This window comes from Zonotrichia albicollis, chromosome 15 (assembly GCF_047830755.1).
Source record: "Zonotrichia albicollis isolate bZonAlb1 chromosome 15, bZonAlb1.hap1, whole genome shotgun sequence".
Taxonomy (NCBI): domain Eukaryota; kingdom Metazoa; phylum Chordata; class Aves; order Passeriformes; family Passerellidae; genus Zonotrichia; species Zonotrichia albicollis.
Genome location: NC_133833.1, coordinates 9,483,980 through 9,496,557, shown reverse-complemented (window position 1 = coordinate 9,496,557; position 12,578 = coordinate 9,483,980). Strand labels below are relative to the sequence as shown.

Here is a 12,578-nt window from a genome sequence, read left to right as displayed (position 1 = left end):
AGGAGCTACAGCAGCTCTCCTGAGCCAGGAAGGGCACTGAAGCTGTTCACCTGACCACTGATGGTCCTCACTTTCCCCGATCTACCTTGAGAGCCCTCTAAAAGCCCCAGCTCTTCCACTCTGGGGAATGCAGGAAATGTGAGGTGTATTGGATGCACTCAGCAATAGCAGCAAACTCAGAGAAAATAGGAAAATCAACAGCAACAACAAAAAGAAAGGAATCTTGAAATTTGGTAGGAAAAAATGCAGTGCAAACCCCACAAGAGCGTGAGTATCTTTGCACAAAGCCACTTATGGATGCATTCCTTAAAGGTAATCCCTTCAGACACTGTGAGGCTGCCATTTCTTTGAAAGATATTAAAGCAGCTGTTGCTAGAACACAGAGAATTACTGAGCTATCTGTCAGGGGATGGACATTTGTAATGCTATATCATCTACTTTTTTTTTTTTTAATTTACAGTTTGTTTTCATACCAAATTTCCAGCTAGTGAAGGTAATTGAGACTGCAAACAAAATCTCACTATCCGCTGATCTGCCAAATCAAATTTTTTCTCCTGTAAGTATAGTGTATTTCCTTAGCTTCAGAGAGGAAAAGAATTATGCAGAATGAATAAGAAAGAAAAGGGGTTAGTTTAGGAAGGGATTAGTTTATATAATGACCATAGCAGCCATCTCTCTGTTATCTGTCATAGTTCATTCCCAAAGATGTGAATTATTATCATTATCATTTAGAACAGAGCTTGTCATTTTCCTTCTGCTGCATCTGCTTACCACTGTCCAAATTAACACATATTCTAATAAAAACCAAATATCCTGACTATAGCCGGGATATTGGATGACCCCAGCTGGGATATGGATGGAGCAAGATTCTTTATCATCTTTGTGTTGCCCTCCTGGAATGACTGTGCACTGCCCTGGTCCTCCAAAGGAATTAAAGTAGCCATGAGGTGTTTTGATGACTTTTGGCTACCAGAGGCCTCAAAAGAGGGCATCTAAGGCAGTGAATTAGTAGCTGTGTGTCTCCTGTGCCGTTTTCAAGCTGTGTGGTTCTCTAGGAGCTCTCTGTCCCTGGAGCATCTCCCTGCTCCATGATGTCCTCCCTAACCCAGCACCAGTCCTGGGTGGGTGTCACAGCAGGAATGGGCTGAGGGAGCTGAGCTCCCCTCGTGGCCTTTTCCCTGTCAGAAAACAGAATAGTTCTAAAGATCTTCAAAATGACATATGATTTTTGCTCTCTTTGGGGACTACATGCACTCCCATGGACCAGTCCCATCCATCTAGTTCTCCTGGGCTATGGCAATCAAATTTGATGCCAACATGGCAACTGGGCTTTCCTCCTTCTCTCTCCTGTCTGCACTGAGATTTTCACTGGTCTCAACTCTTACTGAGAGGTATTTTTCAATCAATGTCTTGAAGAGTAACTATTTCATATGCTTGTTCTCCTGAAGTTGCTTTAACAATTTTGTAGCTCTAAGGTGAGCTAATTCACCCCTAAAATTCAGGTACTCACACCTCATCTCTGCAGCAGGATGCTCCTCCAAGGTGGGAAAGCAGCCCTGAGGTGACAGCTCTGCAGCATTTTGGGGGACTCAGGGTAAGTGATGGGATAACTCTGCAGAACTCACAGAAAACTCACAGAGATTCTGTCCTTCACTTCAAAACATCTGTTAATTCTACTTGTGTGCTCATCATCGAAAGGCTGCCTATATTTTTCCTTTCAGGTTTGCGAAAATAAGAGCCGGTGAATGAAGATGAAAGAGAAATGTTGCTGGTTTCTTCCCTGGAGATCGTATTTCTTACTTGTTGCATAACTGCTTATTTTAGCATCAATCAACCAAGCCTTTGTTGTGCAGACAATTCTGTCCTTTTAAAGGATTTGTGCAGTATTGTTTCTTCCAAAATGCTTTTTTTTTGTTGTTTTTATTATTAGATTTATTTCCTCTCTTAGCAAATGCCAACTGACAACACCCTGCAACACCCTGTCAGAGCTCTTCATAAGTGTTACATAAATGTCATACTATGTAAACTGAGTGTTGTATGTAACATACACATGACCTTTCTGGAGAACCATCCATCAGGTGCTGCGTGTGCCACGTTTATGCATCTGTACACAAACTGTGTTTAAGTGTGCATATATGGTAGCCAAAAATCTCTTAATGAGAGTACTCAAAAAGCACAAATGTCTGAACTTTGTCAGTGCAACTTCATGTACACCCTTTTGCTGAAGCAGAACAAGACTTCAGTTGCATGTGCAGATACTCTTTTCCCTCTGCATGGCTGTGTGCAGTGAGATGGTCAGCAAGGGGCTCAGCAATGCCGATTGTTCAGCACATGAGCCCAGCAGAGCACATTATCCAGAGCATTATTCACATGTCTGACCACTTTTGGATTTCACAGCAATAGAAAATACAGCTCCAATACTTCTCCGTGCAGTTTTCAAAGCAGAGCAAGGTGCTCAAGTTCTGGATTGTAAAAATCTACTGAGGGTGCAACCAGGCATGCTGTGGACCTGTCATGTCCTGCTGTGACCTTCTTTAGAGGTGTACTCCAGAAATCCTGGAGAAATGGTCCAGAGGGTGGTAAGGCTGTGGCATGCAGCACAGGACCAGAGCAGGGACCTGCAGGTTCCTCAAAAGACAGAATTATTAATTTCCTCATGGCTCTTTCTACAGCACTTTCCACTAGACTGCCTCAGTGCTTCAGCACCTTCATTAATCCTCCAAAAACACTCATTCTGAAGATGGGTCAGAGTGACACATGGATGGATTAAGGTCAGTTTTGACTAATTCAGGGTACTCCATCTGAAAAGCATAACGTCTGCGTTTTCAGAGCATTTAACATGATACAGCACTTCATACATGCAAGCACAGCACCCACTGCTTCCAGCTGCACAAAGATGGATGTCAGCAATTCAGGCTAAAGGCTTCCAGCCACGCATCACAGTGAGGGCAACACAGCCATCAGCAGCCAAAAGTTTGGGTTAATGACTTGGAGTGTTACACAGCCTGTGGCAAGGGCACGTAAAGAATCTCCTTCTTTGGGAGAGTTTTATTCTTTTGTCACAGTCTGCCTGTGTCCTGCAGCCCTTGCATCACTCCTTGGGCAGTCTTTGGTGATGCAGGTAAGATGAGAACACGGCCAAAATTTGTTTCCTTTTTGACTTACAGAGCAGAACCGTGCTGCACAGGTGTCACAGAGAAATCAGATTGTGACAGTGTAACTAAGAACTGCATTAGAGAATGTGTGCACAAGTAAATCTCCAGAAATTGGTATGGAATGCCTCACTTTGGACACCTCTCATGTCCAGACCAGGTAACACAGTGACCTTCACAACATCTCTTAAGGCAGACTGTGCTGTAGATGGGGTGGGACCTGCAGGTGAAGTCCTGTCAGGGTCTGTTGTCATGAATCCCACTGCTCTTGTAATCCAAGGAAATGCTTTTTAGTCAGTAGCTGCTGTCTCCTGCTCCCTGGGGGGCTGCTGAGAGGGCTCCGAGCACCTGAAGCAGCAGGTGCCCCAAGAGCAGCATTTTGAGAGATTTCAGCTGCCAGAACTGGGCATGTTTATTGCTGTGTGGTGAACTGCTCTTCAAAGCCCAGTAACACGACTAATTTGGGTGGATTTATCTACAAGACCATAAAAGGCTGCTTCATGCCAAATTTCAAGACCTTATTTCCAGTGTTAGTCCTAAGAACCACAGCAAGCTCAAGAATGACCAAAGTGATGCTCTTCCCCTACTCTGCTTTTATCCTTGGAAGTGCCAAAGGACTTGGAACCTTTGGAAAACATCCAATACAGACTGCCAAGCCAGAAAGTTACAGCCTAATTCATTCAAGTTTGGTAATTTATAACAAGCCACAACAGGGATGTAAGTTGGGGAGCATCTGGCTATTGTAGCTCTGGTTCCTAATGGTTTATAATTGGTAAATCACAATTTTAGGGCTGACCAGCTTAATGAATCAAAAGAGATGATGGCAGATTGTCACTGAAAGAGGGTCTTTAACTTGAATTTTAATCTTCTGCAGCATTGGTTTAAAACAGTTCAAGCCAACTTCTGTAGGGCCCCTGGGAGTCGGGGCAGATATATGCTCTACATCCAATTATTATTACTATTATTTTAATTTAAGAAGCCGTTTCTATCCCGAAAGCACTGCTGTCGTTGTTTTTAATCCTGTGCAAAACAGCTGGCAACAGGCAGCCCTGAGCCACCCAGAGCGCTCGTGTGGGGCGCACACGGCAGGGTCACCCCGCGCGGAGCCGCCGCGCCGCTCCGCACCTCTCCGCGGAAACTCTGCCAAGTTTTTTGGGGGGAACACGCACAGGCACACACGCCCGGCCCGGGGGGGTTCCTGTGTTGCGGTGCATCCCCAACCCGCCGCTCCTCGCCCCTCCGGAGCGGCCGCGGTGCCGGCGCGAAGCCTCCACGTCCCCCCCCCCCGCGGTTCCCACGCCCCGCGGCCGCGGAACTTCGCTGCGCGGGTGCGGGAGGGAGGCAGCAGCTCCGCGCCGCGGCCCCCGCCCGCCCCGCGATGGGCAAGAGCCGTCTTTTTGACGCAGGAGAAATGGCAAATTTTAAGTACGTCATTAATATGGCGCCAAAACCCTTTTCTTTTTTTTTTTTTTTAAGTATAAGCTTATTTTTTATTTATTTATTTATTTTTTCAAAGGTTGGCGAAGCCGCCCCGTGTACGCGTGTGCACAGCGCGGAGAGGGGGAGCGGGCGGGCAGGCGGGGGGTGGGGGGGGCGGAGAGCGTGAGTGTGTGCGGGTGTGAGTGTGAGTGCGTGTGCAGGGCCGGGCTGCGGGGCGCCGGGGCTGCGGGCGAGCGGCGCTGGGGCTCCGGGCAGCGCCATGGGGCCCCGGCGGCCGGCGGGGGGGTGACGCGGGGCGGGCGGCGGCGGCGGCGGCGCGGCCCGCGATGGGACCCGCGCTGCCCGCACCTGGCCCTGCCGCGGCGCCCGGGGAGGGGAAAAGGCGAAGAAATTGAAGATTTGGGGCGGCCGAGGCGGGGGGGGGTGGGTGGGGGGGTGGAAGCACCGCCACCATTATCCGTCCCCGCTCCGAAAGTCGCTTCCCCGCCTCCCTGCCGGAGCCGGAGCCCGGGCGGCGGCGGGGCGCGGAGCGCCGGAGGAAGTGCGGGGTGAAAAAGAAAGAGAAACAGGCGGGCAGGGCTCGCCCCGGCCGCGGCGGAGCGGCCATCTCGGCTGGGAGCGGGACCGCATCCATGGAGTTACCGGGCGGGCGCTCCTAAGGAGGGCCCGGGCGGCGCGGCCCTGGCAATGACACCGGATTGAGCCGCCGAGGGGGCTCTCCCGGCCGGGGACTGCGGGAGCATCCCCCGCCCCCGCCTCCTCCCGCCTGTCACCCCAGAGACCGGCGCAACTCCGGGCGGACACTCCTGGCCAAGGTAAAGGCTCGGCGGGGTGGCGGCGGGAGCGGGCTGGCTTTGCAGCGGATGGTTATTTTGCAGCTCCCCCTGCTTTTGCTGTATATATGTCTCTTTTTTTTATTATTTATTTTTTTCCCCTCCCTCCCCCGGCTGCCGGGCGGGGGGATGTGCAGCATTCCCGGGGCGGATGGCGCACGGTGGTCACTCTCCTTTGGAAGTGCGGGAGGGAGGGAGGCGGCGGGGACGTAAACAAGAACTTTTCAAGGCTCGGTTCGCCGCTTCGCCCCTTTATTCCCCGAATTAATGACTGCGGCAGCGGCCCCGCGCCCTGCCCTGCCCGCCGGGGGAGCGGGGGACGCCCCGCGGGGCCGGGGCGGGCAGCGGGGGCTCGGCGGGCGCAGCGCGGGGCGGGCGGCGCGCTCGGAGCGCAGGGGCCGCGGGCGCGGAGCGCTGCGCGGGGCCGGGATGGCGGTGCCCGGGGGCGTGGCGGCTGCCGGCTCCCGCCTGCCCTCCCCTTCCTCCCCCCTTCCCTCCCCACCGCGGGGCTTTCCCCGCCGCCTTCCCCCGCCGCACCGCGCCGCGCCGCGGGGTCCCGGGGCTGCCGAGCGCGGAGGCTCCGCCGCTCTCCCCCCATGGCATCACCCGCGCTCGGAATCATCCCGCGTCCCCCCGCGCCGTTGTCCCCCCGGGCCGCCCCTCCTTCTCTGCCCGGCCACCTGCCCCTTCCCCGGGCTCCCTGCTGCATCCTCCGTGCCCCCGCCGTGCTCCTGCCCCTTCCCCACCTGCCGAGCCGCTCCCAGCCGGGATGCGGGGCTGGGAGCGCCCCCCCGGCTGCCCCGCGCCCGGGGTGGGAGCGGCGAGCTGGAAGTTGGGAAGCGCTGGAAAGGCGGGAGGCTGCTGGATTGTCAACCTCGATCGCAATTAGGGGGAAATAAATTTCTCTCTCTGTCTCTCCATACCTATACGTTTTGAGCGCTTTTTGAGTGGGAAGAGAAGGATGGCATGGCATTCGCAGGGAGAATTCTCAGTGCCTTTCTCAGCCCCCACAGTGAAATTTGTTTTGAAGGGCTGAAGCCAGGACCCTCCGACCGCTTGGACAGTTCTATGAGGTGGTTTTGCTTGGGGGAAATAAAACCAATTATCTGATCTCAGCCTTCTCCCCAGGGGTACAGAGCCCAGCTTTTAGGAATGGTGTTTGACCTTTAAGCATTTATTGGCTACTGGGGTTAAAATAAGCTTGAGATAGGAGTAAAAATAGCTTGCAGAAAGGTTAAATCGAAGGTTAAATTTGTTTTTCTTAAGAAAATTGAGGCTGATGTTCAAAAATGTAGGCTTGGAGCAGAGGATGGAGGGTACACATTAGGGGGTCTGTAGGCAAGGAGATGCAATTCCTTTAAAGTATTGATGGCTGCTGATAGGGTTTGACACCCAAGTTCTGAAAGTTGGTGGGTGAGTGGATTCAGACCAGCTCTGGTCTTTACCTTTCTGTGTGTTTTCATGATTCACAAAGGTTGGAGTGTCTGTAGCTCCTGTTGATTTCCTTTGAGTTCTTGATGCTCAAGAGACCTGCAGGATGGGCAGCTGGCTGTGGGCATGGGGCTTTGCTGGTGTCCCTTCTCATGCCCCCAGGAAGGCAGGGGTGGCCCCAGTGCCCTCAGTAACCTTTCTGATTACCTGTGGTCTGTCTGGGCTTGCTAAAGAAAAAATAGATAATTATAAGGAAACGAGTCAGAAGAGGCAAGTGAAGTTATAAACGTGAGTAGTAAAGGAAAAAAAAAGCCCCTTGTAGGTGTGGAGAAAGGCAAAGCACAGGAAGTAAACGAGCGCTTGTTTTGTTTTAAATTGAAATGAGATTAGATTTTGCCCTGGGGAGCCAAGACAGCAGCGCTGGTATGGAGGAGAGGAGGGATGGCTTGCTCCTCACCTGGGCACCTGAGCTTTTGCTGGAAAGCTGGGGCTGGCAGCAGCCTGTGGAGGAGGCGAGGGACAGACGAGCCCCGGCAGGCAGGGGCAGGCTCTGCTGCCCAGAAAATGGTTGTTGTAGGTACCAGGATCCTGCTCTTTAGCATTTACACTTCGCAGGGTTACCAGGGAGGTCAGGAAAGGCTCCTCCCAGATGGAGGGGCTGAGCAGCACGGTTTGCTGCGGGTCTTGTTGGCCCCGCTGCCGTGCATCCTTCGGTCCAAAAGTTTGTCCTGTTACTATGAAATTGGGGCTGTGCCAATTTGGGGGATGCTGCTGCTCTCTCAGAGCCTCCCGTAGCAGCGCTTGGCTCTGGAATTTGCTCATGGGAAAAGGCAATGGGACGAGGACAACCCTCCCACGGCGTACCGGCTGGGATGTTCCAGCCCTCCACCCTTTTTATTGCACTTTCTAACAACTGGCTGGAGTTCCTAGACAGAGGATAAAAAGCACATTAGAGCAGAGGGGAAGCGCTGGGGGGATGCTCGGGAGCAGCCCCAGGCTCGGTGCCAGCCGCGGGCACAGGTGGCTCCGGGACGGGGTCCCCGAGCGGGGTCGGTGGCCGGAGCCGTGTGCGTGCCGCTGGGGGCACTATGTTCTGTTTGTGTTCCTATTTCTGGGCTGGAAGAACAAACAGGGAAGTGGTTTTTCTGCAGTCTCATTGCAGCTCACAAACAGAGCACATCATTGAGCCGGTGTTGCTCTCAGCGTCAGAGGTGACGGCGCATCGGGACCGAGCGCGGCGCATCCCTCGCTCAACCTGCGGGAGCTGGGAGGAGGTGATGACCAAACCCTTTCCTTTTTTTTTTTTTTTTTTTTTTTTTTTGCTGCAACTTATGCAGGTTTCTGTGCCTGTTCCCTGTGGAAGTGGAGAGCACAGGCATGTATGAATTTCTCTGTTTGCTTGCCACAGTTCAGAATGGTTCGTTCTTGGAAGCAGTGGAAACAGCCTCTGCGCAGGGTGCTGGGATGCCGCTAAGAAATCTCCAAATCGCACGTGGAGTTGATGTGCAGAAGAGTTTGCAGGGAGCTGGGGAACATCAGGGGGCTCTCCAGAGCACAGGGCTGCTGGAGGGGTCTGCAGAGGAAGATTTCTGTGCTAGCTGGAGGCTGGATGAGGCATTTCGGTTCAGTGTGGATGGGAGCGGGTGCCTGTCCCTGGCAGTGTGCCCAGCTGAGCTCAGGATCTGGGCACAGGCATCTCTGTGCCAGCAGTTGTTGCCATCACCTCTCCCAGGTTGCATGGGCTGGGCAAAATTACATTCCCAAGAGCTCCTCTCCAGCCTTCCCCTGCTGTGAGGCAGGACCAGCCAGCCTGAGGCCATCATCTCCATTTTAACACCAATCCTGGTGCTAATTTGTCCAAGGACATAGTGATTTACATTTGTTTAGGCTGATGAAGGGCCATCATCTTCCTTGGTCTAGCATTTATCTGCCTTTCTCAGCTTTGAACAAAGGCAATGCTAAACATGTGTTGGTTTGCAAGCAGTTCAGTTTTTGGTTTCCAGGCATTAGCCAGGGCTATGCCTGTGGATTTGAGTTGCAGACACTTCAGGGGGATGTTCATTTGTTTATAAAAGAAACCCACATCTGTTTCTGTTTGAATTTTTTAAGCAAGCCTACATAGAAACCTTTCACTTGGTTTCTGGCTCTGTAAAAACTAGATTTTGGGCCAAGTTTGACCTAACAGTGACCTTTTCAAAGTATTACAAATTTTTTTGGTATTTGTTTATGACTTTATTAATGATGCCATGTGGGGAATGGGTCAGTTAAAGGTGAAATTAACTTCTAATGTAAACAAAAGATTAATTTTGGAGCAGAGATGGTATTTTGCTGGGACTTAAGTTGCTCAGTAGTTCACCAGCTGAATTGCTCCTGAGAGCTTTTGGGAGCTGGAGTTCCAGCCCTGGGAGGGATGTGGGCAGTGAGCCCTCCCCACCCCCAGCCACGATGCCAAAAGGGTGGTGGGAGCTCAGCCACCATCAGACTTTATAACTCTGGGATGCAGATGGGGAAATGGCCCAATTACCCCTCTACAGTAAATTCCTCTCTTTAGTGCCATGTGGTTTACTACTGTTTGGCTGCTCGAGATGAGTCCCTCAGAAACAGCATCTTAGCACGGCCTGGAATGTAACCATTTTTCTGAAATAGCCTGGGTTTGGCCAAAACTTTTGTTCCTTTCAGGCACACAGTACTTTGTGTGCCATCCCCTGCCCAGCCTTTCAGTGCTGCTGTTCAGAGATGTCTGTACTTTGCTCAAGCCAGAATTTCATTCACAAATTTAATGCAGTTTGGTTTGGAGGATGCTGTCTTGCATCCTGCCAAACAGTGGCAAAATGATTTACTGAAGTACAGATGCTATTTTTACCTGCAATGTGAACCACTTCTGTATGTGAATATCAATTCATCTTGTTACCTAGTGAGTGTGTTAATTCTGTAGGCAGCTCTAGGGCAGAAGCAGGATGCAGGGACCAGGTTCTGTGAGGAATGATCAGTGCATCTCCTCACACATACCAGCCAAACCAGTGCCACCTCCTGCTACCTGAGCATTGATTGCAACCCTTTTTCCCTCCTTGGAAGGAGAGTGATGTCAGTGATGCTGCCTTGCTGTAAAAGCAAAGATGGGAAACCTGGGAAATCTCACTGGCTATCAGTGGCATTCCTTTGCTTCACCTCAGGTGGTTTTTTTCCCCCTCCTCTTGGTTTTGGCTTATTTAATCTCTGTGATTAGGAACTCCAGAATCAATAAAAGCATTGCCCTGTCTTGGTGCTCCAAATGTCTGTTTGTCACTTCAGACCAGTAGGAACCAGTTTCAAAGGTTGAGGATTTTCACTAAAAGTAAGTAAGCTGCAGTTGGAGCTATCTTCAATTTCATTTCCCCCAAGCAAAATCTAAAGGCTGTTTGGAACAAGGCTGGTTTAATAACATCTGTTTCCCCTTGAATCACCAGGGGAAAAGTATTGATATTGCTATATTCTTAGGGAGTGTTTTAAGTCACATTTTGACAGGGCACTGCCTTACCACAACACTGATAGTTAAAATGTTCAGGATATTTTGTAGTATTTTCCTTTATAATGCTGTGATACCACATATATTGTAAAATACACCTATTACAAGGTTTTTATAGTTTATGTGGAACATTTCCTGATGTTTGGGGGCAAATGTCATGCTCTAGCTTGCTGTCCCACTCTGTGTGCTGCTTGTACCTGTTGCAACCAAACCACACAAACTCAGTGTTTCATTATCATTCCCAGTTACCATTTGTGGAAGCAATAGTGGGAATGACATATGAACACATTCAGATTCTTCAAAAATATCTCAGAAAGTACTAGGAAGATTTCCATGAGGTTAAGACTCATTTCTGTGCATGTATTTTGGCTTCTATCCTGGTGGATAGGTGTCTGGTCCACAGGTAGCCCTTTCCATCTAGAGCTGCCCAAGCCCTGTATTGGGAGCCATATTGATCAGCCACATTGGTAAAATTTGGATTTTCAAAAGTTAAAATACCTTTCTTCTTTTTTTTTTCCTGAAGCGCCTACTTTGAGTTCTGAGTGCTTGGTTCCCAAGGGGTGAGTTCAGGACAACCTGCTGATTTCAGGCACTCCTGTGGCTTGTTCAAATTCTCAAAGCAAAATCAGCTGAGCTTGAAGCTGGTCTTCTCATCAGTGCAGTGGTAGCTGCTGCTGTGATTTTAGCTCTGGGAGGATGGAGAAGCTGAGCAGGAGGCACTTGCCCACCCCTGGGAGCTCCAGCAGTGACAGCGATGGGAGGTGCTTCCTGTGTCACAGATAGTCCCGAGCTCTTAAGAGAAATAGCTGGTGGCTGAATGGGAAGATGAGTCAGAGGGTAAAACCCCAGGCTTGTGGTACCCAGGGGTTCTCTTCAGCTCTGGGATGCTCGTACTTCCCCCTGCAGACATACCGAGAGTGTGCAGTTTGCATTCTCCTGTCTTCACACTCTGCAGCTGGGAGAGGTGGTTCCCAGGACATCTCTTCCCCCATCCCACAGCACCGTGGTCCCTTGAGGATATCCTCCAGTCCTGTTGGAGCTCTTGCAGAGGAAGAGACATTTGGATGCAAATCCTGCACAGACAAATTTCCATGGAAAGCTGAGTGATCCCGATGCACCCACTGTAACTGCTGGGAGTGGGAAAAGCTGGTAGAAAGACAATTAAAGTTTTTTTAAAAATCCATGAGAATTGTTTTCTTGCATTTTTTTCAGCCTCTGGGTAGTTGTCTGTCCTGAGGGTAAGGACTGACTGGTGCTGGGGTAGGAGGGTGTGCAGATATTCATGTAGCAGTGCTTTGGTGCTGAGATGAGTTTTCTGGACATGAAGTGTAATGTTCAATTTCTTTTGTTCCAGATGGAAGAAAAACGACGCAAGTACTCCATCAGCAGTGATAACTCGGACACCACTGACAGTAAGACCTTTCATTCAAAGCTTTGAACAAGATTCACCTCCAGCAGTCAAAATGCTTGAATAATTACTGTACAAAGAGTGGAGGAAACTGCATTTACTGGGAAGTCTCTGCACAGTGAATAGTGTGCAGGGCTGGGTTTGTCAGAAATGCAGCAACAAGCTGATATCAATTTATTTAAACACTTTGCTGTGGCTCCTCTTAACTGATGAGAGTGTCTCCCTCGTGTGAGGAGTCTGGGCGAGGAGAGCTGCTGATTGCAGATCTGCTAACCAAGCAGCAAACACCCTTTGTAGATGAGTTGTCCTTTCCTGTGAGCTGCAGCCTGAGACTAGTTTGCTCTTGATTCGGGTTGTACCAGGGGAAAGGGAAGTTTTTCCTGGAGTCAGAGTAAAACTGGAGCAGTTTGCATTGTTCCCTCCTTGCAGACTGAAGAGTGATGTGGGAAAAGGGATAAGGCTCAAGCCAGCAAAACCTGCAAGCCCACGCTTGCTTTTCAACATCTACCTCACTTCATCCTCATTCAGGAAGGCACAGAAGCATGTGTTCAACAATAAACATGTGCAAATGTGCTGAATTTTGGCTATAAATAGAGCACTCTCCTCTCCCACCTATTCCAGGGTTTCGCCCGCTGCACACGTACCACACTGCCTCGGTGTTCAGTACCCTCAAGGCACCAGCCTAATCCCTTGTCTGGACTCTGGAGTTTCTTACTAGTGGCTCTTGGTTTCTTACAAACGTCACAGTAATTTCATCTGGGCCTTGCTGGGAATTTGCTCTCCACACTTTACAGGATCTGGCTGCTGGA

At 50.5% G+C, this 12,578-nt stretch overlaps 1 protein-coding gene across 4 annotated transcripts in view; it reads left to right on the top strand.

Moving 5' to 3' along the window:
• The first annotated feature begins 4,460 nt into the window (after nt 1-4,460).
• JADE2 (jade family PHD finger 2) overlaps nt 4,461-12,578 on the top strand; it is a 74,035-nt gene continuing 65,917 nt past the window's right edge. The window contains exons 1-3 of one of the 4 annotated variants that reach the window (XM_074552354.1): nt 4,733-5,407; nt 8,008-8,130; nt 11,716-11,773. In XM_074552354.1, the coding sequence (XP_074408455.1) occupies nt 11,716-11,773 (58 nt within the window). In that variant the 5' untranslated portion in view covers nt 4,733-5,407; nt 8,008-8,130. Of the gene's footprint in view, nt 4,578-4,730; nt 5,408-8,007; nt 8,131-11,715; nt 11,774-12,578 lie in introns of those variants that run through there. The other 3 variants (XM_074552355.1, XM_074552356.1, XM_074552353.1) reach the window with 3 other exon arrangements.